Consider the following 27,888-nt stretch of genomic DNA (forward strand, 5'->3'; position numbering starts at 1 on the left):
CCTTCTGGAAACTGCTTAAGAAAAGGTGACATGGGAACGGGGAGCAGAGCAAGATGAGGCTCTAAGATACTTAAACAAAAAGCTCTCACAGCTCCCGCCCTGCGATTCCCAGACGAGTCCCAGCCGTCGTGATCAGACTAGCAGCGAACAACCTGGCATCAGCAGCTGCGCCACTGCAAAAGAATGAGGACGATAAAGTGGTGCTGGGAGCTTAGGAGTCTAGGAAGTTACAGGGACCAGAGCTAAATGTTGATCCATGGGAAAGGGAATGTTTGGCAGCGGTATGGGCAGTACAGTCCTTTGAACCCCTGACAGGCACAGCCCCCCAAACAATCCAAAGCACCCACACCCCTTTAAAGTACGTTCTGTCAGGGAAACTGGTTGGGGGCAAGGTCTCCAACACTCCAATGGCTCAGTGAACCCTCGCATTGACAAACAGAGGAGTCACCACGGAGACCGTGTCTAGACCTGACATGCTGAGCCACGCTTTCACTGAAAAAGGGAATAAACATGACTGCCCTAGAGCAAAGAATAGCCCTGATACAGGCGCCCCCCTTAGAGGACCTAGACACCGTCGGGATACAGGGACACATGTGGGTCACAGATGGGAGCTCAGTGGTAACAAAAGGTATAATAAGGAAAATTAAATATGCAGCAATTAACTTGGAAGAGGAAATACTCCAGGGATATTTGGATCCTGGGTCAGCCCAGCATGCCGAACTCCATGCCATATACCAGGTACTACAGCAATATAAGAACAACCCCGGACCCGTGTTTATCTGTGCAGCTAGCGAGTTCGGTGTCAAGGGAATACAATACTGGATGCCTGACTGGGGAAGGCAGCCGACGGGAAAAGCATTGCGTATGTAGAGGAATAGAAATGGATTCACCAATGGGTAATACAACATCCTGGCTGTCTAAAGGTCGGGCATGTGAAGGCACATAACAGACCGGACCCTCTGGAGGCTTTTTGGAATAACGAAGTAGATGGTATAGCACGGCAGTATGATATAGCTGCCGTAGTAACTAGAAGCCAGGCGGGGAAGGTAATGGGGGATCCGCAGTCAATTGATGAACTTATTAATGATAATAACTGCCCCGAACAGAACCCCGGGAAAGACAGAAAAGCAGGAACTGGTTAATGTTGCACATCATCTCACGCATGAGGGAGTGGAAGGGACATTAAGGAGACTAAGAGACGTAGCCCAATGGAAAGGCATGGAAGATGATGTTAAAACTTGGGTTCAAAATTGCATTCGGTGTGCTCAGGATAAAGCCCGGCCACCACATTACCAACTGTAGCGGGGTGGTTCCCCGCTCCTGCCTTGCGGGGCTCGAAACAGCCCAGGGGAGGGCTGTGGCTGGGGCAAGGAGCCTGGGCTGATTGGGGAAAGTAGGCCCAGCTGGCCCCTAGAAGAGGCTGGGATCCAGGGCCCACTCAGGCTCCCTCTGCTTGTAGAGGGAGAAGGGCCTGGCTGCAGGGACCTAAGCAAGACACCTAGATTGGGAGCAGGGCTGGGGAAGGGCCTGGGGAGCTGGGAGCTCCGGCCAGGAAAGCCCCAGGCTGCAGGCCTGACTATAGGCCGAATAGGTGCAGGGTTGCAATGGGGCAGCCTGGAGGTAGGCAGAGGCAGCCGGTCTGAACCCCTTTGCCTGTGATGAGTGGCTGATACTGCAGTCTGCCCCGTGAACGGGGGCTAGATGGAGACTGGGCAGTAGCCAAGACTGAGGCGAAGTGGGGATAGTGGGTGGGAGTTCCCCTGGGAGGGGGAGACCCAGAACTGTGGGGGTATGTCACGGAGTATTGGGGAACTCAGGGCCCTGCACCCCCGGCTTCCTGCGATTCACCATGACTCTCAGCCAGCCAGTAAAGCAGAAGGTTTATTTGGATGACAGGAATACAGTCCAAGACAGGTCTTGCAGGCACAGACAACAGGGCCCCCCTCAGTTAGGTCCGGCTTGGGGTCCCAGGGCATGCCAGCCCACCCCCCTTTGGGGGGTCAGAGCCATCTCTGCCTCCCAGCCATCTCTCCAGCCTCCTTCTAGCCTCCTTCCCGCACTCTGCTTTTGCGACCCCTCCCACAGCCTTTGTTCAGTTTCCCGGGCTAAGGAGTCGCCTCCCCTTCAACCCCTTCCTGGGTTCTCATGTTACACACTCAGGTATGCGCCCTCGGGCACCCTCGGGCAGATCCCATCCTGCAATGCAGACTATCCCAGCACACTCCCCTGTCAGCATTCACAGACCACCGTGAGAACAGGCCCAGTTCGTCACAGGGTACGGCCAGGGGGCAGCACCCAGTTAAAGGGGCACCAGGGTCCTGGGAGGGACACGGGGGCCAGCAGTGGCGGCGAGACACCGGCCTGAAGAGGGCGCTCCAGAGGCTAGATGCTAATTCCCGAGGACAACCAGCAGGAGGCGCCGCCGGGTGAGTCTGCGCACGCTTACACCAACCCCTTATGCACCAGAGACGAGTCGGTCCCTGGCCTAGAATACAAATTGATTACATAGACAAGTGGCTACAGAGCCAACAGGGATTCTGGTGTTTCCTGGTAATCATAGATGCCTTCTCTGGTTGGGTCGAGGCATCCCCCACTAGAAGAAACACCACCACAGAAGCCACAAAAATGTATTTACTGAGGTGGCCTGTCACTATGGAACTCCCAGGATAATTGAGTCAGACAATGGAGGGGCATTTGTAGGAGAAATGTTTACCAGCTTGCTACAAGCCTTAGACGTTAAACAAAAAATTCACATCCCGTATCGCCCTCAATCGTCAGGGCAAGTAGAGCGCATGAATCGCACTAGTAAAGGAGCCCTAAGGAAAGTTGTAAGTGATACTGGGAAAAATTGGCCCGATAAGCTGCCTTTAGTTCTGGTGGCTCTCCGTAGTGGCAACCGCCTGAAAACAAAAATCCAGCCGATTCCAATTTTCTTTGGCCAGACGATGAGGCTGATTGATCCCACACAGATGGGTTTAGGATCAGAGAAAATGGCTGCGGTAACACCGCAGCATGATTATTTTCAGTGGCTCAAACAATTACAAGAGGACAAATTGACCTTGCAATACCGGATTAACAAGGCCATTGATAAAACGAATAACAAGCTCCATAAACAGAAAGCTGCTAACTCCCAGCTCTGGGAGCCCGGGGATCTGGTCATGTATTTAAAATTGGGTAGAAGGGAGCATAATTTGGAATCTAAATGGATAGGTCCATATTCCATTGTGGACCGGCTTAGCCCTTTGGTGTACCGAATAGATAAAGATAGGAAGTTAAAATGGGCTCATGTCTCGCAACTCAAATTGTTTTCCTAAGCTACGGTGCCAACGTTACTAACAAAACCCGGCAGATGGCGCCCACAGCATGGAGCATTTGGATTCCAGTAACTTTGGTGGAGATTCACGTGCTGGAGACAGAACAACAACCGGACTCACAATGGGGAATTCAATGGTATAATTGGACCAGTCGGGGGACACTGCAGGAAATACCAGTGGCCAACAACACACTGCAGGGAATCTTCATACTCGTATCAGTCCAAGTCTGCGTAAACATTACTCCTGCTCATCGTGGAGGCATCTCTGCCGTGTCAGCTCCAGCAGACTCTAGGTGGGGCTCCAACCCCCCCTGCAAACCTGGTCAGCCTGGAACCCTAACCAGACCCCCTTTTAAACCCGAGCCAACAGAAACTAGAACAACCACGATCTGGGTAAATGAGACGATCTCTGTTGGAAATGGAACCTTTTTAATTATGAATGGCCCAGATCCCGAAACTGTAAAATTCCCCCACTTACTCTGGAGACAACCCTGTATTCAGGTGCAAGTGCCCCCATTTTTATACGCAAAAAGAACAGGAGTACTTGTGGCACCTTAGAGACTAACAAAAACATTTTTATACGCTACATGTCGTAATGAGCTGGGATAAGAACAACCTGGCTGGGGTTAAGCCCGAGTGTGCCCCACACAGTTCCCCCATATTCGACACATGGTACCGGGCATTGCTGCGAGAACAATTCCTGGGAGAAGGGCTCGAAGCGGAGCCGACGCCATACTGGGGGGATAGAAACAGGGACTGGGGTCCTGAACTCCATAGACCTTGAAGCACTAAGAAATAAAGTCAGTGCCCTTGAAAGCCTGCACTACTCACTAACTGAGGGGCAGGAACATCAAATGGCTCAGCTAGTTCAAACCGATATGGACACTGTCGATTTACAGGGGCATACACGGCAGCATATAAATCATACTTTCTGGGCAGAATACGCTACCCGGAGAGACATCACAGATCAAACTAATCGATTTACGCCATATATTGCTGGGTGGTACAAACCATTACATTCTTACCTCAACGTACAGCCACTGAGCGGGAGTGTTTCTGTCCAAGTGCTAAGAGCCCGGGATCTACAGAAAACGATGGCTGTTTGGCCATTTTCAGCACTGCCAGTAATCTAAGGACAGCCTCTTTGGGTTCCCCGGCTAGCTGGAACACACATGAATGTTAAAGGGGATGTAGTACATGTGACAATGCGGTTCTGGTGGAACCCAACTGAGAGTGCCAACTCAGGACAAATTGCTCAAACAGGGCAGTTACAGCCCAAGGCTGGGGTTTTTTCCACCTCTAAGGCAAACCAAACCAGCCAGACTAGGAGGACTTCGGTCTCACCCCCTGGCTAACCGCAAGTCTCACAAGCAATCTCCTTAGACACCCCAGTTTCCCAGTATTACCACCAGTGCCACTCGTTATGGGGACAAATGGTTATGAATACCAATACCCCAGTAAAAGAAAAAGGTTCTCCCGATCCCAAAGGACCAAGCCCCAGACCCAGGTCAATATACAAATCAGATCTTATCCACAAATCACGCTGTTGCCAATCCTTTAGAATCTAAAATCTAAAGGTTTATTCATAAAAGGAAAAGGATAGAGATGAGAGTTAGAATTGGTTAAATGGAATCAATTACATACAGTAATGGCAAAGTTCTTGGTTCAGGCTTGCAGCAGCGATGGAATAAACTGCAGGTTCAAATCAAGTCTCTGGAACATCCCCCGCTGGGATGGGTCCTCAGTCCTTTGTTCAAAGCTTCAGCTTGTAGCAAAGTCCCTCCAGAGGTAAGAAGCAGGATTGAAGACCAGATGGAGATGAGGCATCAGCCTTATATAGTCTTTTCCAGGTGTAAGAACACCTTTGTTCTTACTGTGGAAAATTACAGCAAGATGGAGTCTGGAGTCACATGGGCCAGTCCCTGCATACTGTGCTGAGGTACAAGGCGTATCTGCCTTCTCTCAATGGGTCCATTGTATAGCTGATGGTCCTTAATGGGCCATCAAGCAGGCTAGGCAGAGCTAACACCATGTTGTCTGGGATGTCACCCAGCAGCATAGCCTAAGTTTGCCATACAGACAGTATAGAGCCAATATTCCTAACTTCAACTACAAAACTGATACATACATATAGACAGCATAATTATAACCAGTAAACCATAACCGTGTCTTAGACACCCCATTTGACCCCCTTTATACAAGATCTGGGTGCCACTACCAGACCTTGGTTGCAACAATGATCTATATGGTCCCAGATTATATCAATAACGTCACACCCCCAACGCAAAATTGATGCAGGAAGGGATGTCACAAACATCACTGACTGCATCCTAAGAGCTCTCCACTCTGGACAATGCATCAGCTACAATATTTTCCTTTCCCCTTATGTGGACTATATCCATTTCATACTCCTGAAGGGCTAAACTCCAACGCAGCAACCTGGAGTTGTTGCCCTTGGCCCTGTGCAGCCAGACCAGAGGGGCATGGTCACTCAACACAGTGAATTTTTTATTGTACAAATAGGGCTTAAGTTGCTTGACAGCCCAGACAATGGCATAACATTCCTTTTCAATGGTAGCGTAATTTTGCTCAGTGGGGGACAATTTCTTACTTAGATATGCCACGGGATGTCTCTTCCCTCCTTCCCCCTCTTGCATCAGCACTGCCCCCAGCCCAATATTGGAAGCGTCTGTACATAGTAAAAAAGGCTTTTCAAAATCTGGGCTGGCCAAAACAGGCTCCTTGGCCAAAGCGCTCTTTATGCTTTGAAAACCCTGCTCACAGGCCTCTGTCCACAGCACCCGGTCTGGTTTTTCCTTTTTCGTCAGGTCTGTGATGGGAGCAACAATGTCGCTGAATCCCTGCACAAATCTCCTGTAATAGTTGGCCAGACCAATGAAGGATTGGACCTGCTTTTTAGTTCTAGGGGTTGGCCAGTTTTTAATGGCCTCTACCTTTACAGGCTCTGGGCGCAGTTGCCCATTGCCCACCCTGTGCCCCAGGTAGGTCACCTCAGCAGCTCCCATTCTGCATTTAGAAACCTTAACCGTTAGATTGGCCTCCCTGAGCCGGTGCAGCACAATCCCTATGTGGTTCAGGTGATCTTGCCACGAACTGCTGAATACGGCCAGGTCGTCTATATAGGCCCTCGCAAAAGATTCTAATCCCCGTAGGACCTCATTTATAAGTCTCATGAACGTAGCCCCTGAATTTCGCATCCCAAAGGGCAGCACTTTGAACTCATATAGGCCCGATTCCACTATGAAAGCGGATTTTCCTTGTGCCTCGGCATCTAGGGGTATTTGCCAGTACCCCTTAGTCAGGTCCAGGGTGCTTATAAACCTTGCCCCTCCCAGCGTATCCAGTAGATCCTCTATTCTGGGTGTGGGGTAAGGGTCAGGCTGGGTGATAGCATTTAGCTTCCTGTAATCCACACAAAACCTCATGGTCTTATCCTTTTTTGGCACCATCACAATGGGAGAGGCCCAGGGGCTCTGGGATCTGGTGATTATTCCCATTGTCAACATGCTCTCCACCTCTTCCTGGATCTGTCTTTGCATCTCTCCCTTGGCCCTGTAAGCTCTGCTAGGGGCTGGGCGGGGACCCACCGTCTGAATGGAGCGTGTCATCCTATCTGTGAGCCCTGGCCTATTGGAGAATGTTCGCTTGTGGTGTTTTAACAGCCTCAGCAGTTCCTTTCTTTGAGGGGGGGTTAAATCCTCCCCCATCTCAATGCTTTCAAGAGGCGTCTCCTCCTGGCTTTCAGCAACCATGTCAATTAAAGGGGCAGATCCTGCCTCTTCCTCAGCATAACAGATTGTGTTCACATTTACCTCCCTTGCATGGTAGGCCTTCATTCTGTTCACATGCACTGTCTGCACACTTCCCTGGACCTGGGGCTTCCTCACATCATAGGTAACCTCATTAATCCTTTCCACTACCTCCATGGGTCCAGACCAAACATCTTTCATTTTGTTCTTCCTGACAGGATCTAGCACCAACACCATGTCCCCTATTTCAAACGCTCTCTCTTTAGCATCTCTGTCATACCAGGCTTTCTGCGTATCCTGGCTCTCTTTCAGATTCTGCTCAACCAACTTCATCATCTCCTGCAAACTCTCCTTGAATTGAGCCACATACTCGGCCACCGGCTGCTCTGCCTCCTCCACATTACCTTCCCACGAGTCACGAACCAAATCTAGGGGCCCCCGGACCTGCCTCCCATAGAGCAGTTCAAAGGGAGCAAACCCTGTAGACTCTTGGGGCACACTCCTGTATGCATACAATAGATACGGCAGCATAACATCCCAGTCATTCTGGCGTCTATCCACATACATTTTCAACATAGACTTCAGGGTTCCATTGAACCTCTCCACTAGACCATTAGTCTGGGGGTGGTAGGGAGCGGCTTTCAGGTGCTTCACCCCACATAACTCCCACAACTGTTTGAAAACCACAGACATAAAGTTAGACCCACGGTCAGACAATATTTCCTTGGGAAAACCCACTCTGCTGAAAATAGAGAACAAGGCCACTGCCACTGTCTCTGCCTCGATATTAGCCAAGGCTACAGCCTCCGGATATCTGGTAGCAAAATCTACCAACACCAGGATGTATTTCTTCCCATTTCTGGAAGGTTTAGGGAGTGGCCCCACAATATCCACAGCTACTCTGGCAAAAGCTTCCCCAATAATGGGCAGAGGCTGGAGGGGCACCTTGCTAGGCCCCCTTAACCCCTTACGCTTCTGGCACAGCTCACAGCTCCTGCAGTAATCTCTCACTGACCCCGAAAGGTGAGGCCAGTAGAAATTCTGCTCTAGCCTGTCGCACGTTTTGCCTATACCCAGATGTCCTGCAAAGGGACTATCATGAGCCAACTTCAACAAATCATTGCGGTAACTCTCAGGTACCACAAGCTGTTTGCGAGCTGTTGCTTGGGAATTCTTCCTTCCCCTAGGTGGTTCCCTATACAACAGCCCATCCTGCATAAAAAACCTGCCTCTCTCTTCACAGGCTGGGACCTGACTCTGAGCATCATTCCTGGCCCTCTCTAGAGATACATCACTCTGCTGAGCCACAATGAATTCACTCTGGGTTTTGTTTGGATTCAGAATCATCTCTGATATTTCAGATAAACCCTCACTTGATCCATCTTGAGAGGCACTCTCTGTCTGGTTGCTGCCCCCTTCACTGCCATTAGTCAGGGTATCTGCCCCAGCCCCAAATTCTTTCTGTGACCTGGTCACTACATTAACTTGGCCAGGCACCCCCAATATGTTATTTCCTACCAAGACATCAGCCGGAATCAAATCCCGGACAGCAGCCTTCACATCCCCTTTAAAGCCATCCCACTCCAGGTGGATTCTGGCCATCGGCAGGTTCACAGAATACTCGGATAACGCCACTACCGTCACATACTCCCCCGGCAGCATGTCCTCCGGCTTCACCAGATGTCCCTTGACTATAGTTACATCCGAGCCAGTGTCTCGCCATCCCGTGCATTCAACATCATTGACCTTTGCCTCCATGATAAACCTCTCACTCCCCTGCCATGCCTCAGTCCTGACATAACTGGTGAGCTTATCACCTCCTCCCATGCCACTGGAGACGATGGGGTTAACATTAGCTACTGCTGTGCTTGCACCTGAACTTAAGGTGGAGCTGTTGTGGCTTGGTTCAGCCTGAGTGCTCAGGGTAATGGAGTTGGCATTTATCGTGGCATTTGGGGTTGCTGGCTTTGGGCTGCCCTTCAGGGTCAGGCAATCTGGTCTCATGTGGCCCAGCATACCACAGTGATAGCATGTAATCTGTTCCGTCCTGGGATGAGAGTTCCTACCCTCCGGGCCCCCTTGAACTCCTCTAGAAGAGTCAGGGACAGATTTACTTTTAAATCCCTCCCTCCTCTTGAACTGGGGAGAATGGTGATTAGTTTTCCCCGGGGTTTTACACCCTTCTCGAGCCCTGTTTTGGGTATGGGCATCCGCAATCTCTGCTGCCCGTAGGACTGACTCAGGGTCCCTGTCACACACAGCTGCTCTCACATGGTCAGGCACGATATCTAAGAACTGTTCCAAAGTTATCAAATCCAGCAGTTTTTCAAAACTCCCATGCGCCTTGGCCCCCACAACCCACTTTTTAACAAAACCCATCAGCTTATGAGCACATTCTACAAAAGTACAATCCTTAGGCATTTTAAACTCTCTAAACTTAACTCTGTAAGATTCAGGAGTAACCTTGAATCGCCTTAACACAGAATCTTTAAACTGCCCATAATCCAAGGCTTCTTGTTCCCCCAAGTCATTAAATACCTCCCTGGCTTTTCCAGTCAGTCTGGTCAGCAGGACAGGCATTCGCTGACCCTCGGGGATCTGGTACAGATTGCAGAGGCGTTCAAAGGTAGACAAAAACTCCTCTATATCCTCAGTATCATTGTAAATGGGACACATCCTTTCCCAGTTTTTCTCATGGCGGGGGGGAGGTGGAGTACCAGGTGGGGATGACTTTCTCCGCTCTTCCATTACTTGGAGCTGAAGTCTGGCCGTCTCCTGTTCCATCCTGTGAGTCTCCTGCTCAGCAGCGAGCAGCTCTAGACGTCCCTTACGAGCTCTCTCTTCTCTCTCATCAGCCTCCTTCTTTCTTTGATCGGCTTCTTTCTCTCTCTCAGCAGCCTCCTTCTCTCTCTCAGCAGCCTCCTTCTCTCTCTCAGCAGCCTCCTTCTCTCTCTCTCTTTCTAATTCTGCTATTTTTTGCTTCTCCAGCAATCGAAGATCTGCTAGCTTCTGTTCATGCTCAAATTGCAGTTTACTTGTCACCCTTTGCATTCTAATTTTTTCTGCCTCTTCTGCAGCCTCAGGTAAGGGCTGTGCTCTTGACCCCTGATCACTGGCTATTAACAGGTTTCTCAGTTCTTGATTTGTAGCTTTCTTTCTAAAGCTTATCCTCTTTTCTGAACACAAATTTTCCAGGGCTTTTTTGCCAAGTCCCTCATATGCTCTTTGCTCAGCCATTGCAGCAGTTCTTTAACCAACAAAACTCTCAATCCCAAAACTCAAATTTGGACAGCGTGGGGTTCTGACCCAAAGCTTAATTGACCTGGTTCTGTGGATCCAAGCACGACTACGCCACTGTGACAATGCGGTTCTGGTGGAACCCAACTGAGAGTGCCAACTCAGGACAAATTGCTCAAACAGGGCAGTTACAGCCCAAGGCTGGGGTTTTTTCCACCTCTAAGGCAAACCAAACCAGCCAGACTAGGAGGACTTCGGTCTCACCCCCTGGCTAACCGCAAGTCTCACAAGCAATCTCCTTAGACACCCCAGTTTCCCAGTATTACCACCAGTGCCACTCGTTATGGGGACAAATGGTTATGAATACCAATACCCCAGTAAAAGAAAAAGGTTCTCCCGATCCCAAAGGACCAAGCCCCAGACCCAGGTCAATATACAAATCAGATCTTATCCACAAATCACGCTGTTGCCAATCCTTTAGAATCTAAAATCTAAAGGTTTATTCATAAAAGGAAAAGGATAGAGATGAGAGTTAGAATTGGTTAAATGGAATCAATTACATACAGTAATGGCAAAGTTCTTGGTTCAGGCTTGCAGCAGCGATGGAATAAACTGCAGGTTCAAATCAAGTCTCTGGAACATCCCCCGCTGGGATGGGTCCTCAGTCCTTTGTTCAAAGCTTCAGCTTGTAGCAAAGTCCCTCCAGAGGTAAGAAGCAGGATTGAAGACCAGATGGAGATGAGGCATCAGCCTTATATAGTCTTTTCCAGGTGTAAGAACACCTTTGTTCTTACTGTGGAAAATTACAGCAAGATGGAGTCTGGAGTCACATGGGCCAGTCCCTGCATACTGTGCTGAGGTACAAGGCGTATCTGCCTTCTCTCAATGGGTCCATTGTATAGCTGATGGTCCTTAATGGGCCATCAAGCAGGCTAGGCAGAGCTAACACCATGTTGTCTGGGATGTCACCCAGCAGCATAGCCTAAGTTTGCCATACAGACAGTATAGAGCCAATATTCCTAACTTCAACTACAAAACTGATACATACATATAGACAGCATAATTATAACCAGTAAACCATAACCGTGTCTTAGACACCCCATTTGACCCCCTTTATACAAGATCTGGGTGCCACTACCAGACCTTGGTTGCAACAATGATCTATATGGTCCCAGATTATATCAATAACGTCACAGAGGGTGTGAGGAGTGGTCCCCACAACAGTGGGTGTGCCCCACACTCTGTCTTGGAGGAACCATGCTCCCTCCAAAACAGGGAACTAGCTATATGTTTCTGGGATGAAATGGATAATTCTACCACTGAGGTATATTTTAATGGAAAGAATTGTGTCTGTGTTGTGGGTAAGTACAACACTCCCAGGGGATCCTGCCCATCTGTTCCCTGAGGGAGTCAAAGTCTGCTTTTCTGAAGTCCAGGGTCCGTATTCTGCTGCTCTCCTTTCTTCCTTGTGTCAGGATCCTGAACTCGACCATCTCATGGTCACTGCCTCCCAGGTTCCCATCCACTTTTGCTTCCCCTACTAATTCTTCCCAGTTTGTGAGCAGCAGGTCAAGAAAAGCTTTGCCCCTAGTTGGTTCCTCCAGCACTTGCACCAGGAAATTGTGCCCTACACTTTCCAAAAACTTCCTGGATTGCCTGTGCACCGCTGTATTGCTCTCCCAGCAGATATCAGGGTGATTAAAGTCTCCCATGAGAACCAGGGCCTGCGATCTAGCAACTTCTGCTAGTTGCCAGAAGAAAGCCTCGTCCACCTCATCCCCCTGGTCTGGTGGTCTATAGCAGACTCCAACCACGACATCACCCTTGTTGCTCACACTTCTCAACTTTATCCAGAGACTCTCAGGTTTTTCTGCAGTATCATACCGGAGCTCTGAGCAGTCATACTCCTCTCTTACATACAACGCAACTCCCCCACCTTTTCTGCCCTGCCTGTCCTTCCTGAACACTTTATATCCATCCATGACAGTACTCCAGTCATGTGAGTTATCCCACCAAGTCTCTGTTATTCCAATCGCATCATAGTTCCCTGACTGTGCCAGGACTTCCAGTTCTCCCTGCTTGTTTCCCTAGAAGGAAAAGGTATCACATCCCAGTGGGGCTGGAGTGGATCTGGCAACCCCTAGAGGGGAAAGGCCCCATTTCCCCGTGGCCGCACTCATATGGAGAAAGGCCTCATGTCCCCCTGGCCAGCCCTAGGGCTGGATTGGAGCCAGCGTACCCAAGAGGGGAAAGGATCCATCTCTCAGTGGCTGGCACTGGGACTGAATGAGAGCCAGCACCCCCTAGATGAGAAAAACCCCGTGTCCCCAAGGCCAGCCCTGGGGTTGGATCGGAGCCAGAACCCATAGAGGGGACAAAGACCCCGTGTCCATGTGGCCAGAACTGTAACTGGATCCGAGCGACTGTCTCCCAGATATTAAAGTCCACGTGTCCCAGTGGCGGGCGGGCCCTGGGGCTGGATGGGAACCGGCGCCCCCTAGAGGGGAAAGGCCCCACATGCCAATGGCCGGCCATTGTGCGTGATGGGAGACGGCGCCTGTTAGAGGGGAAAGGCCCCGTGTCCCAGTGGCCAGACTTGGGTCTGGATTGGAGCAGGCGCCCCCTAGAGGGGAAAGGTCCTGTGTTCCAGTTGACGTCCCTGGGGCTGGAGTGGATCCGACGCCCCCTAGAGGGGAAAGGCCCCATGTCCCAGATTCTGCCAGGTCAGATCCCTGGTGCCCCCCAAGCTCGCAATGGCCAGTGGCATCGGACCCGCCTTGCTCCCAGGCCAGGCACCACAGGGTACTATGCCCGGGCCAGGAGGGTGAATGGTCTCCCTGGCGGAGCTCCGCGCTGGGGCTGTGGGTGGGGTGGGCCCCCTGGCAGAGCTCCATGGGGAGACCCTGGGGGGGACTGATCCCCTTGGGGGGGTGGGGGAGGTCCGCACACACAACTTTACACTATGGCCCTGGGTAGGGACTGGGGGGGGGGGGGCCCTGGCGGAGCTCTGCACTCAGACCTCCTGATCCCCCAGGCGGAGCTCCGCGCTCAGACCCGTGATCCCCCTGGCGGAGCTCCGCGCTCAGGCCCCCTGATCCCCCTGGCGGAGCTCCGTGCTCAGACCCCTGATTCCCCTTGCAGAGCTCCACGCTCAGGCCCTGATCCCCCTGGCGGAGCTCCGCGCTCAGACCTCTGATCCCCCTGGTGGAGCTCCGCGCTCAGACCCGTGATCCCCCTGGCGGAGCTCCGCGCTCAGGCCCCTGATCCCCCTGGCAGAGCTCCACGCTCAGGCCCTGATCCCCCTGGCGGAGCTCCGCGCTCAGACCCCTGATCCCCCTGGCGGAGCTCCACGCTCAGACCCCTGATCCCCCTGGCGGAGCTCCGCGCTGGGGCCGCTGCCGGTTTCCTGTCTCCAGGCCGGAGCGAGCGGAAGTTTAGCGGCTCCTGCAGGCGCCACGGGCTGGGTCGGAGGCACTGCCAGGTGAGACCCGCCCCCCCGGACCACTGCGCACCGCCCCCCACCAGACCTCTCCGCCCAGGACAGAGCCAGGGCCGCACGGAGCCAGTCGCCCCCCCAGGGAGCCCCGTGCAGGCGGGGGAGGGGTTTAGTCCTGGTGACCCTCCTGCTCCCCCCCCCGCTGACCTGTCCGTGGTAGGGGGGACACAGGGAGGGGCAGCGCGGCCTTGGAGCCCCGCCCCGCCCACACCTCCCCGGGCACAGCGCCTGGCACCGAACTGCAGCGTCCCGGCGCCCCCTGGCGGGGAAAAGCTCCAGTCACCCCCCCCATGCTCCCCTGGGGTGCCCTGTGCTGAGCCCCCCTCCCCGCCGGTGCCCGTCACTCCTGACCCGCAGCCCCCCGCTTTCCCCCAGTGCCCCTCACTCCCGACCTGTAGCCCCCTGCCCCCCCCCCGGTGCCCCTCACTCCAGACCCGCAGCCCCCCGCTCCCCCCGCCCCGCCCCCCCAGTGCCCCTCACTCCCGACCCGCAGCCCCCCGCTCTCCCCGCCCCGCCCCCCAGTGCCCCTCACTCCCGATCCGCAGCGCCCCGCTCCCCCCGCCCTCCCCAGTGCCCCTCACTCCTGACCCGCAGCCCCCCACTGCCCCCAGCCCCGCCGGTGCCCCTCACTCCCGACCCGCAGCCCCCCGCTTCCCCCACCCCTGCTGGTGCCCCTCACTCCCGACCCGCAGCCCAGCCCTGCCCCCCGCTCCCCGCCGGTGCCCCTCACTCTCGACCCGCAGCCATTTCCAGGAGGGGTCCCTGCCCCAGGTGGCTCCATTGGGACCTGCTCTTTGCCCCAGGCCGGCTCCGGCCCATGCGAGCAGCGGAGCAGGGATGGCCTGGAGCGAGGGCCGCCCTTCGCCAGGCCACGCCCTGCCAGCTCGGGGAAGCCATAGCCGTGGGCAGGGCCGGGAACAGGGGCCGCTGCCAAATTCCGGTCCCCAGGGAACCGGCACCAGGCCCAGCGCCGGCGTGTCAGGGCCTGATGGGGCCGAAACCAGCCTCTGGCACCAGCGTCACGGCCCCGCCCCATGGAGCTGCTGGCTGGGAGAGCAGCGGCTGCAGGTGTGATGAGCTGACCCCCCCCCAGTGCGGGCAGGGGGCAGGGTGGGGGGCACCATGCTGCAGGGGGTGGGGCTGCAGGGAGTGAGCTGGGGCTGGGTGGCTGGCGCTGACCCATGGCGCTGGGGGTCGTGGGGCTGCAGGAGTTGACATCTCTCCATGACGATGTGACGCGCAAGTTGCCCGTTCACAGCCCTGGCGCCAACCCTGGGAGCCTGCGCCCGTCTCCCAGCTGCTGTGCCCCAGCCCAGAGGTGGCTGCCTGCCGGTGCTGGGCAGTTCTCAGCCCTGTGCCAGGCCCCTGGTGTTTCAGGCCCGGCCCCCAGGACCCGGGTCAGCGCACGTGGGACTGGCCTGGGGGGGGGTGAGGAGGTTTGAGGCCAAAAACATCATGGAGGGGTGGGTATCCAATGGGATTGCTCTGAGTGTTCCCATGGCTACCAGAGTGAGTGACAGCCTATGGGTCCAATCCATGGAGTTTCCAGATGGGCTGGCCCAGGCCGATCCTACTGGGGGGAGGGGAGTCATGACCCCTCTGGCCAGTGAGGTCGGTGGCTTGGCCAATCCGCTGTCGCCCCCCAGTGCCTCACTGGGGCCAGCGCCGACTGCCGGGCGAGCGCCCCCTGCCCAGCCCCTGCCCCACAGCACAGCGCCCCCTAGTGCCCCTCTGGGGCCAGCGCCGACTGCCGGGCGAGCGCCCCCTGCCCAGCCCCTGCCCCACAGCACAGCGCCCCCTAGTGCCCCTCTGGGGCCAGCGCCGACTGCCGGGCGAGCGCCCCCTGCCCAGCCCCTGCCCCACAGCACAGCGCCCCCTAGTGCCCCTCTGGGGCCAGCGCCGAGTGCTGGGGAGAGCGCCCCCTGCCCAGCCCCTGCCCCACAGCACAGCGCCCCCTAGTGCCCCTCTGGGGCCAGCGCCGACTGCCGGGCGAGCGCCCCCTGCCCAGCCCCTGCCCCACAGCACAGCGCCCCCTAGTGCCCCTCTGGGGCCAGCGCCGACTGCCGGGCGAGCGCCCCCTGCCCAGCCCCTGCCCCACAGCACAGCACCCCCTAGTGCCCCTCTGGGGCCAGCGCCGACTGCCGGGCGAGCGCCCCCTGCCCAGCCCCTGCCCCACAGCACAGCGCCCCCTAGTGCCCCTCTGGGGCCAGCGCCGACTGCCGGGCGAGCGCCCCCTGCCCAGCCCCTGCCCCACAGCACAGCGCCCCCTAGTGCCCCTCTGGGGCCAGCGCCGAGTGCTGGGGAGAGCGCCCCCTGCCCAGGCACTGCCCCACAGCACAGCGCCCCCTAGTGCCCCTCTGGGGCCAGCGCCGACTGCCAGGCGAGAACCCCCTGCCCAGGCACTGCCCCACAGCACAGCGCCCCCTAGTGCCCCTCTGGGGCCAGCGCCGACTGCCGGGGAGAGCGCCCCCTGCCCAGCCCCTGCCCCACAGCACAGCGCCCCCTAGTGCCCCTCTGGGGCCAGCGCCGACTGCCGGGCGAGCGCCCCCTGCCCAGCCACTGCCCCACAGCACAGCGCCCCCTAGTGCCCCTCTGGGGCCAGCGCCGACTGCCGGGGAGAGCGCCCCCTGCCCAGCCACTGCCCCACAGCACAGCGCCCCCTAGTGCCCCTCTGGGGCCAGCGCCGACTGCCGGGCGAGCGCCCCCTGCCCAGCCACTGCCCTACAGCACAGCGCCCCCTAGTGCCCCTCTGGGGCCAGCGCCGACTGCCGGGCGAGCGCCCCCTGCCCAGCCACTGCCCCACAGCACAGCGCCCCCTAGTGCCCCTCTGGGGCCAGCGCCGACTGCCGGGCGAGCGCCCCCTGCCCAGCCACTGCCCCACAGCACAGCGCCCCCTAGTGCCCCTCTGGGGCCAGCGCCGACTGCCGGGCGAGCGCCCCCTGCCCAGCCCCTGCCCCACAGCACAGCACCCCCTAGTGCCCCTCTGGGGCCAGCGCCGACTGCCGGGCGCGAACCCCCTGCCCAGCCCCTGCCCCACAGCACAGCGCCCCCTAGTGCCCCTCTGGGGCCAGCGCCGACTGCCGGGCGAGCGCCCCCTGCCCAGCCACTGCCCCACAGCACAGCGCCCCCTAGTGCCCCTCTGGGGCCAGCGCCGACTGCCGGGCGAGCGCCCCCTGCCCAGCCCCTGCCCCACAGCACAGCACCCCCTAGTGCCCCTCTGGGGCCAGCGCCGACTGCCGGGCGAGCGCCCCCTGCCCAGCCACTGCCCCACAGCACAGCGCCCCCTAGTGCCCCTCTGGGGCCAGCGCCGACTGCCGGGCGAGAACCCCCTGCCCAGCCCCTGCCCCACAGCACAGCGCCCCCAAGTGCCCCTCTGGGGCCAGCGCCGACTGCCGGGGAGAGCGTCCCAGCTCGGGCTCAGTCGTACGTGCCCCCAGCTCTGCCAGCTCCCCCCCCCCCCACACCCTCCCATCCAGGGCTGCGCGGTTCCCTCAGGGCAAGACGGGGTTACTGGCACCCGGGCTGCTGGTTTAAGGTGTGGACCCGGTGAATCAGCAGCCGCGTCCCAGGGGCGTGTCCACCGGTGGGATCGGCTGGGCAGGGAGCCCAGCACAGCAGCAGCCAGGCCGGCTCCGCACGCTGCCTGGGCCACCAGTCCCTGTGGGGCTCTGGGTCACTCACCCCAAAACAGCTACAGACCAAGTGAGAGCCCAGACCCCTGGGTGCTGGGGAGCGTGGGGTGAGTGTGGAGCCTGGGGCTGCGGGTCGGGAGTGAGGGGCACCGGCAGGGCTGGGCTGGCAGGGGGCTGCGGGTTGGGAGTGAGGGGCACTGGCAGGGCTGGGGGGGGCAGGGGCTGCGGGTCGGGAGTGAGGGGCACCGGCAGGGCTGGGGGGGGCAGGGGGCTGTGGGTCAGGAGTGAGGGGCACCGGCAGGGCTGGGCTGACAGGGGCTGTGGGTCGGGAGTGAGGGGCACCGGCAGGGCTGGGCTGGCAGGGGGCTGCGGGTTGGGAGTGAGGGGCACTGGCAGGGCTGGGGGGGGCAGGGGCTGCGGGTCGGGAGTGAGGGGCACCGGCAGGGCTGGGGGGGGCAGGGGCTGCGGGTCGGGAGTGAGGGGCACCGGCAGGGCTGGGGGGGGCAGGGGGCTGCGGGTCGGGAGTGAGGGGCACCGCAGAGCTGGGGGTGGTTCTCTGTGTTGATTACCCCTCCCCAGTTGTGTTTGAGCCCCCTGTGTTGCCCGTGTTGCCGCCTGGGGCATTTCCCTGCTGTCGCTCCAGACTTGTTCCCCCCCAGCACCGTCTGGCGGGGGGATCTCCTCTGGCCCCAGGAGGGCAGTGGGGGCTAGAGGGGGGGGCTGGGAGCCTGGACTCCTGGGTTCTATCCCTGGGCCGCTATGTGATGTGTGTGACCTTGAGCTGTCCCCCTCCCCTCCCCATCTATGACTCAGTTTCTCCTTTTGGCCCTGCCTCCTGGGAGGGGTTTGTGAGGCCCTTTGATCTCTGTCTGGGTGGGGAGAAAGGGCCTTCTCCTCCCAGCCTCATCCTGCAGGAGTAGGGTGACCAGACAGCAACTGTGAAAAAACAGGCCGGGGGTGGGGAGTAATAGGCGCCTATATAAGAAAAAGTTCCAAAAAACGGGACTGTCCCTATAAAAACGGGACATCGGCGGCCGTGGAGAGGGAGGTGGGGCCGTGGGGGGTGGATGTGGTGGGGGACTCTGGTGGGTGGGGGGATGGACGGGGTGGACGTGGCGGGGGTGGGGGGCTGTGCAGAGAGGAGAATGGAGAACAAACACGGGCGACTCAGGTGTAAAATTGTAACTGGGCGGCCGGACAAAATTCCAAGAGCAACCGGCTGAAAGTAGCAGCAATTCTTTAAGTACATCAGAATCAGGAAGCTGCTAAACAACCAGTGGGGCCCCTGGATGATTGAGGTGCTGAAGGAGCACTCAAGGACGATAAGGCCATTGTGGAGAAAGTAAATGAATTCTTTGCATCGGTCTTCACAACTGAGGATGTGAGGGAGCTTCCCAAACCTGAGCCACTCCTTTTAGGTGACAGATCTGAGGAACTGTCCCAGATTGAGGTGTCATTAGAGGAGGTTTGGGAACAAATTGATAAATTAAACTGTAATATGTCACCTGGATCAGATGGGATTCACCCAAGAGTTCTGAAGGAACTCAAATGTGAAATTGTACAATTCCTAACTATAGTCTGTAACCTATCATTTAAATCAGCTTCTGTACCAGATGACCGGAGGATAGCTAATGTGACGCCCATTTTTAAAAAGGGATCCAGAGGTGATCTGGCAATTAACAGGCCAGTAAGCCTGACTTTAGTACTGGGCAAACTGGTTGAAACTATAGTAAAGAACAGAATTGTCAGACACGTAGATGAACATAATTTGTTGCGGAAGAGTCAACCTGGCTTTTGTAAAGGGAAATCATGCCTCACCAATCTACTAGAATTCTCTGAGGGGGTCAACAAGCATGTGGACGAGGGGGATCCAGTGGACATAGTGTACTTAGATTTTCAGAAAGCCTTTGACCAGATCCCTCACCAAAGGCTCTTACGCAAAGTAAAGTGCCACGGGATAAGAGGGAAGGTTCTCTCATGGATCAGTAACTGGTTGAAAGACAGGAAACAAAGGTTGGCAGGGTGGGGGATGGGCGTGGCAGGGCGGGGGATGGGCGTGGGGCCGTGGCAGGGCAGGGGTGGGGGTGGGGCCATGGCAGGTGGGGGGTGGCAGGGCGGGGGATGGGCGTGTGGCCATGGCAGGGCGGAGGATGGGTGTGACAAGGCAGGGGATGGGCGTGGGGCCATGGCAGGGCGGAGGATGGGTGTGACAAGCAGGGGATGGGCGTGGGGCCATGGCAGGGTGGGGGATGGGCGTGGCAGGGCGGGGGATGGGCGTGGGGCCATGGCAGGGCGGGGGATGGGCATGGCAGGGTGGGCGAGGGGGGGACAAACACAAGCAGCCGGGGCGTTGCCAGGTGAACTCTCCTCTTTCTCTCCCCAGGTCTCCCCACGCCCGGCCATGCTGCCCCCGCGGAGCACGACGGCCTGGGTGCGGAGCGGCTGCCCGGATCTGGGGCCTGGCCCGGCGTGGGGGGGCCCCCTGCAGCGCCCCCCGCAGGCTGGCTGAGGCCCGGCATGGAGGGGGCGGGGAGCCGGCTGCGGGGCAAACCCTTCTACTGCCGGGAGTGGGCGCTGCAGCGGCTGGTGCGGGGGCTGGCGCGGGCTGGGCCGGGGGGGCTGCTGCTCACGGGGGGGCCCGGCTGCGGGAAGACGGCGCTGTGCACCGAGCTGCTGTGGCCCACGTCGGAGCAGGGCCGGCAGGCGGGGCTGGGCGCCCGGGCACTGGGCTGGCACTTCTGCCAGGCCCACGACGCGGCCACCCTGTCCCCACACCACTTCCTCCGGGGCCTGGTGCGCCAGATGGAGCAGTGCCCCCTTCTGCCCGGGTACGGCCCCCGTCTGCGCCAGCCCGGGGCCCGCGCCAGCCTGGAGCCTGCCCAGTGCGGACACCCTGACGAGGCCTTCAAGAGGTGAGAGCTCCCAGCGCCCCCACCCTGTGCCCCCAGCACCCCCACCCTGCGCCCTGTGCCCCCAGCGCCCATACCCTGTGCCCCCAGCACCCCCACCCTGTGCCCCCAGCACCCCCACCCTGCACCCAGTGCCCCCAGCGCCCCCACCCTGTGCCCTGTGCCTCCCGGCGCCCCCAGCCTGTGCCCCCAGCACCCACACCCTGCACCCAGTGCCCCCAGCATCCCCACCCTGTGCCCTGTGCCCCCCTACACCCCCACCCTGTGCCCTGTGCCCCCAGCAGCCCCACCCTGTGCCCCCAGCGCCCCCACCCTGAACCCTGTGCCTCCCGGCGCCCCCAGCCTGTGCCCCCAGCGCCCCCACCCTGCACCCTGTGCCCCCAGCACCCCCACCCTGTGCCCTGTGCCCTGTGCCCCCAGCGGCCCCACCCTGTGCCCCCAGCGCCCCCAGCCTGCACCCTGTGCCTCCCGGCGCCCCCAGCCTGTGCCCCCAGCACCCCCACCCTGCATCCCCCAGTGCCCCAGACTGTGCCCTGTGCCCCCAGAGCCCCCACCCTGCACCCTGTGCCCCCAGCACCCACACCCTGTGCCCTGTGCCCCCCTACACCCCCACCCTGTACCCCCAGCACCCCCACACTGTGCCCTGTGCCCCCAGCGGCCCCACCCTGTGCCCCCAGCAACCCCACCCTGTGCCCCACGGTGCTCCCACCCTGCGCCCTGTGCCCCCAGCGCCCCCAACCTGTGCCCTGTGCCCCCCGGCACCCCCAGCGCCCCCACCCTGTGACCCCAGCACCGCTACCCTGCGCCCTGTGCCCCCAGCGGCCCCACCCTGTGCCCAGTGCCCCCGACACCCCCACCCTGTGCCCCTAGTGCCCCCAGCCTGGGCCTGCGCCCCCAGCCTGTGCTCTGTACCCCCAGCGCCCCCGCCCTATGCCCCAGAGTGCCCCCACCCTGCACCCTGTGCCCCCAGTGCCCCCACCCTGTGCCCTGTGCCCCCAGCCTGGGACTGTGTCCCCAGCACCCCCAGACTATGCCCTGTGCCCCCAGCACCCCCAGACTGTGCCCTGTACCCCCCGGTGTCCCCATCCTGCACCGATACCCCCCCAGATTCGCTGTGCTTTGCTCCCCCAGTGCCCCTTCAAGAGGGGCCCCAGCACTGTGCCCCTCATACCCAAGGGGGGAGCCCAGCACAGTGGGGGCTTTCCCTGCCCCCAAGGCCCCTCTCAGCCTGGGCAGCCGGTCGGCCCCACCCACCAGGTCACCGCACCTGTTCAGTGTGAGCCCTCCGTGGGCCTGCCCAGGCTCTGCATCTTGTGCCCCCCCGACGCTGCCCCCTCTAGAGTCGCTCCCCCCCATGGGATCTTCCATCCCCTCAGTACCCCCATACGCCCCCCAGCACCCCATCCCCTCGGTACCCCCCACACCCGAGCCCACGTGGCGCCCTCTCTCCAGAGCTCCCTGGGGGGCAGGGCTGGGCTGCGCCCCTGGGCGGTGGGGGGGGACGGGCCCCCAGCCCTGCGCTGAAGAGGAAGAGACCCAGCTGGGGGGGGGGCTGTACGGGAGCTGGATCATCGGAGGGGTAGAGCCTCTCCCTGGGGGACGGGGCTGCCCCTGTAACCCCTCCCTCGCTCCTCTGACCCCCCGTCTCCCCAGGGCCGTGCTGCTGCCGCTGCTGGACCTGCCGCCCCCGCCCCAGAGGCTGCTGCTGCTGGTGGACGCGGTGGACGCTGGCGGCGCCCTGGGGGCCAGCGAGTGGCAGCCGGGGGGGCCCAGCACCACCATCGCCCAGCTGCTGGCCACCCACCACCACCTGCTGCCCCCCTGGCTGCTGCTCGTCTGCTCGTCCCGGCCCCATGGCAAGGCGCTCGCCCGGATGTTCGCCGGTGAGAGCCCGTGGGGGGCGCTGGGCACGCTTGGGGGAGCGGCTGTTTGCATGGCAGGGAGGGGCTGGAATTGAGTCGACAGTGTGCCCTTGTTGCCAAGAAGGCTAACGGCATTTTGGGCTGTATAAGTAGGGGCATTGCCAGCAGATCGAGGAACGTGATCGTTCCCCTTTATTCGACATTGGTGAGGCCTCATCTGGAATACTGTGTCCAGTTTTGGGCCCCACACTACAAGAAGGATGTGGAGAAATTGGAAAGAGTCCAGCAGAGGGCAACAAAAATGATTAGGAGTCTGGAGCACATGACTTATGAGGAGAGGCTGAGGGAACTGGGATTGTTTAGTCTCCAGAAGAGAAGAATGGGGGGGATTTGATAGCTGCTTTCAACTACCTGAAGGGGGGTTCCAAAGAGGATGGAGCTCGGCTGTTCTCAGTGGTGGCAGACGACAGAACAAGGAGCAATGGTCTCAAGTTGCAGTGGGGGAGGTCCAGGTTGGATATTAGGAAACACTATTTCACTAGGAGGATGGTGAAGCACTGGAATACGTTACCTAGGGAGGTGGTGGAGTCTCCTTCCTTGGAGGTTTTTAAGGCCCGGCTTGACAAAGCCCTGGCTGGGATGATTTAGCTGGGAATTGGTCCTGCTTTGAGCAGGGGGTTGGACTAAATGATCTCCTGAGGTCCCTTCCAACCCTGATACTCTAGGATTCTATGATTAATTCAGATGGGGGCCAGTAGCGTGCTGGGGGGGTGGCTACACTCCGAGGGTGGGGGGCTTGCACATGGGGGGGCACAGGGGCCGGTTGCACATGGGGGGGGTGATGCACATGGGGGGGTTTGCACACGGGGGGCACAGGGGCCTGTTGCACACGGGGGGGTGACGCACATGGGGGGGTTGCACACGGGGGACACAGGGGCCTGTTGCACATGGGGGGGTGTTGCACATGGGGGGCGTTGCACACGGGGGGCACAGGGGCCTGTTGCACACGGGGGGGTTGCACACAGAGGGCACAGGGGCCTGTTGCACACGGGGAGGGGTTGCACACGGAGGGCACAGGGGCCTGTTGCACACGGGGGGGTGTTGCACATGGGGGGGGTTGCACACAGGGGGCACAGGGGCCTGTTGCACATGGGGGGGTGTTGCACATGGGGGGAGTTGCACACAGGGGGCACAGGGGCCTGTTGCACACGGGGGGTGTTGCACATGGGGGGCACAGGTGTCGGTTACACAAGGAGCGTGGGGGGGGGTTGCACACGGGGAGGGCTAGTTGCCGGTGGGCGGAGGCCGGTGGCACCCCCATGCTGACCCACCCCCCTGGCCCTCAGGGTTCCGGCGGATCTGCCTGGACGACCTGCGGCGGGCGCCGGTGGTACGGGACGTGCAGCGATACATCCTGTGCCGGCTGGAGCAGGAGGAGGGGCTGCGCCGGCGCCTGACCCATGAGACGGCCGAGATGCTCAAGCAGCTGCACATCAAGAGCAATGGCTGCGTTCTGTACCTGGAGCGGGTGCTGGATGGGGTGGCTGAAGGGTCGGTGGCGCTGCGGGAAATCCGCCACATCCCCGGCACGCTCAATGGCCTCTACCTGTGGCTGTGCCAGCGCCTCTTCACCGGCAAGCTCTTCGCCCGCGTGCGGCCGCTGCTCAACGTGCTGGTGGCCGCGCCCCGCCCGCTGTGCCCCCACCAGCTCCACAGCGCCCTCTGGGCGCGCCAGGCCGGCCCCGGCCCCAGCTGGGAGGAGTTCCAGCGCCAGCTCGATAGCCTGGCCATGTTGCTGCTGGACGGCCCAGGCAGCACCCGGATCCTCTTCCACGCCAGCTTTGCCGAGTGGCTGCTGGACGTGAAGTACTGCACCCAGCGCTACCTGTGCAGCGCGGCCGAGGGCCACGGCCTGCTGGCCCTGAGCGCCGCCTGCCGCGGCCCCCAGCTCAGCCCCCGTGAGGTGCACGACCTGGCCCGCCACCTGCTGCGCGCCGACCTGCGCCTGCCGCCCTGCCAGCTGGCACTCTGGATGGTGTGGCAGGACGTGCCCGTGGCCCACTGCCTGCTGGCCGACCTGACGACACTGCCGCTGGAGACGGACGTGCTGCAGCTGCTGGTGCTGGCGGGGGCGCGGCTGGGCGAGCGGGAGGTGGGCGCGGGGGCCCTGCTGCACCAGGCCCTGGAGCGGGAGGACTCTGTCCGCATGCTGCTGGAGAACGGGGCCAGCGCCAACCAGCGGGATGCCAATGGGCGCACCCTGCTGGCCAGTGCTGCCCACAGCGGCAACCCCGAGGTGGCCAGCCTGCTGCTGGGCTGGGGCGCCGAGGTGGAGGCGCCCGACCGGCACGGGCAGACCCCGCTGACGCTGGCCGCACTCCAGGGCCATGCTAAGGTCCTGCACTGCCTACTCGCCCACAGCGCCAACGTCAACCACGCTGACCGGAGGGGCTGGACGGCGCTGCGCTCGGCCGCCTGGGGCGGGCACACCGAGGCCGTGGGCACCCTGCTGCGGGCGGGCGCGGATGTGGACTGGCGGGACGTGGATGATCGCACGGTGCTGCGGGCAGCCGCCTGGGGGGGGCACGAGGGAATCGTGCGGACGCTGCTGGCACACGGCGCCCAGGTGAACCGGGCCGACACCGAGGGGCGCACGGCCCTGATCGCTGCTGCCTACATGGGGCACCGGGAGATCACGGAACTGCTGCTGGCGCACGGCGCTGACATCGACCACGCCGACGCTGACGGGCGCACGGCACTGTCTCTGGCGGCCCTGTGCGTGCCGGCCAGCCGCGGGCACGCCGACGTGGTGAGCCTGCTGCTGGAGCGCGGGGCGCATGCGGGGCACCGTGACCGACACGGCATGACCCCGCTGCTGGTGGCCGCCTGCGAGGGCCACACCGAGGTGGCCGAGCTGCTGCTGGAGGGCGGGGCCGACATGGAGCAGGCGGACGCCGTGGGGCGCACCCCACTGCTGGTGGCTGCCGCCATGGGGCACAGCACCATGTTGCAGACCCTGCTGCTGTGGGGCGCGGCTGTAGACGTCAAGGATGCCCAGGGCCGCACGGCTCTGAGCCTGGCGGCCGCCCAGGGCAACAAGCACATGGTGCAGGCCCTGCTGGAGCGCGGGCTGGACAAGAACCACCCGGACGCCATGGGCTGGAGCCCGCTGCACTTGGCTGCCTGCAAGGGGCACGCGGGGGCCTGTGGGGTACTGGCCGAGCATGGCGCCCGCCTGGACCAGCAGGACCGGGACGGCCGCACCCCCCTCATCCTGGCAGCCCAGGAGGGCCACGGCGAGTGCGTGCGGCTGCTGCTGGGAAGTGGCTCCCCCGTGGATCACCAGGACCATGATGGGCGCATGGCGCTGGGCGTGGCTGCACTGGGGGGGCACCGGGCCATGGCCAAGCTGCTGCTGCGCCACAGAGCTGACCCCAATCTGCCGGATGCCGCGGGGCGGCCCCTGGTCTACCTGCTGGTGCTGGAGGGCTGTCAGGACCTGCTGGAGCTGCTCCTGGCGAGTGGCAGCGACCCAGAGGCGCGGGACGCACAGGGGCGCACGGCGCTGCATGCCTCCTGCTGGCAGGGGCGGCTGGAGGCGGCGCGGGCGCTGGTGCACCACGGCGCTGACGTCAACGCGCTGGACACGGAGCAGCGCTCAGCCCTGCACTTGGCCGCCTGGCAGGGCCACGCCAGCACCGTGCGCTTCCTGCTGGAGCGCGGGGCGCACGTGGACCAGGCCTGCAGCCAGGGCGCCACAGCGCTGGGCATCGCTGCCCAGGAGGGCCACAGCGAGGTGGCGTGGGCGCTGCTGGAGATGGGTGCCGACCCTACCCACACCGACCGGTACGGGCGCACGCCCAGCCACGTGGCCGCCCGGCGGGGCGAGGCCACCATCCTGCGCCTGCTGCAGAGCCACCGGGTGCCCACCGCCACCACCTGCTCCCCACCGGGCGCCTCCGGCCACTCCTCCGCCAGCCCCCCAGCCCCCACCGCCCCCAGCCAGGGGCCCAGTTCGAACTCGCCACAGTCCACAGCCGACGCCTCCCTGCACAGCTCCCGCGGCTCCACCTGCCACTCGCTGGCCACAGCGCAGACGGTGCCGGCCGACAGCCCGACCTTCACCCAGCAGCTGCAGCACTCGCTGCCCCGCAGCCGCCCAGCCCCCGCCCCCAAGAGCCCCCAGCCCAGCCTGGCACTGCCCGGAGCCCCAGAGCCGCAGGCAGGCAGCCCGGGGCGGGAGGTGCCGTCCCCCGGGTGGGACCCCAAGCCCAACGGCCTCCTGCCCTGGCAGGATGGGGGGCCGACAGGGACCCTCTCCCTCCTCTCCCTCGCCACGCTGGACCCCCAGCTGCACCTCAAGCGAGCCGTCAAGCTGCAGTTCGAGGGCCCCACCTGCTGCAACGACCCCAGGAAGGAGACGCCACTGTGAAGGTGAAGGGAGCAGAGGCGGGGGGCAGCGCTAGGGGGAGGGGCTGGGGCTGGCCCTTCCCCACTGTCTTCCTGCTTGGCTGTGGGGCCAGGCAGCCAGGGGGCCGGATGTGCTGCTGGCGGATGGAGCACGGTTAGCATCCAGGGAGGGTGGGCCGGGGTTACTCCAGGGGATGCAGCGCCCCTGCTGGCTCCAGCCTGTTCCCCACAGCCCCACACTGCCCCCCGTCCCCGCCCCCCGGTTGCCTTTGCAGGTGGAGCCGCCCAAGGAGAACAGCCCCATGGGGCAAGAGACTAGGCCGCGCGGAGACGGGACCTGCCCTGGCTGCTGGCTGGGACAAGCTGCCAGGGACATGGGGGCTGTGCCCAGGGCTGGGACGTCCTCGGCCTAGCTGCTGTGGGGAGTGACCCAGGTGGCCAGAGACTGTGACGAACTGGGCCTGTTCTCACTGTGGTCTGTGAATGCTGACAGGGGAGTGTGGCTGGGATAGTCTGCATTGCAGGATGGGATCTGCCCGAGGGCGCATACCTGAGTGTGTAACATGAGAACCCAGGAAGGGGTTGAAGGCCAGGTGACTCCTTAGCCCGGGAAACTGAACAAAGGCTGTGGGAGGGGTCGCTGAAAGCAGAGTGCTGGAAGCAGGCTGGAGAGATGGCTGGGAGGCAGAGATGGCCCTGACCTCCCAAGGGGGGCTGGGCTGGGATGCCCTGGGACCCCAAGATGGACCTAACTGAGGGGGTCCCTGTTGTCTGTGCCTGCAAGACCTGTCTTGGACTGTATTCCTGTCATCCAAATAAACCTTCTGCTTTACTGGCTGGCTGAGAGTCGTAGTGAATCGCAGGAAGCCGGGGGTGCAGGGCCCTGAGTCCCCCAATACTCCGTGACAACAAGCAGGGGCTGCGGGTCGGGAGTGAGGGGCAGCGGGGGGGCAGGGGGCTGCGGGTCAGGAGTGAGGGGCACCGGGGGGGCAGGGGCTGCAGGTCGGGAGTGAGGGGCGCCGGCAGGGTTGCGGGGGGGCAGGGGCTGCGGGTCGGGAGTGAGGGGCACCGGGGGGGGCAGGGGGCTGCGGGTCGGGAGTGAGGGGCAGCGGGGGGGCAGGGGCTGCAGGTCGGGAGTGAGGGGCACCGGCAGGGCTGGTGGGGGCAGGGTGGGGCTAGCAGGGGCTGCGGGTCGGGAGTGAGGGGCACTGGCAGGGCTGGGGGGGAGCAGGGCGGGGCTAGCAGGGGCTGCCCCCCCA

The 27,888-nt window shown here is 60.9% G+C and overlaps 1 protein-coding gene across 2 annotated transcripts; it reads left to right on the top strand.

Annotated features, from left to right (window-relative positions):
- The first annotated feature begins 2,349 nt into the window (after positions 1-2,349).
- On the top strand, positions 2,350-27,461 carry LOC128830280 (ankyrin repeat domain-containing protein 50-like). Of its 2 annotated transcripts, none has more exons than XM_054016075.1 (4): positions 2,350-2,426; positions 19,832-20,360; positions 22,011-22,240; positions 23,566-27,461. In XM_054016075.1, exons 1-4 carry the CDS (start codon positions 2,387-2,389, stop codon positions 26,649-26,651), a joined length of 3,885 nt encoding a protein of 1,294 aa, XP_053872050.1. In that variant the 5' UTR covers positions 2,350-2,386; the 3' UTR covers positions 26,652-27,461. The 2 variants fall into 2 exon arrangements, with proteins under 2 accessions (XP_053872050.1, XP_053872051.1); XM_054016076.1 differs by lacking the exon at positions 2,350-2,426 and adding an exon at positions 17,460-17,555.
- Positions 27,462-27,888: the final 427 nt, after the last annotated feature.

This window comes from Malaclemys terrapin, chromosome 1 (genome assembly GCF_027887155.1).
Source record: "Malaclemys terrapin pileata isolate rMalTer1 chromosome 1, rMalTer1.hap1, whole genome shotgun sequence".
Classification (NCBI taxonomy): domain Eukaryota; kingdom Metazoa; phylum Chordata; order Testudines; family Emydidae; genus Malaclemys; species Malaclemys terrapin.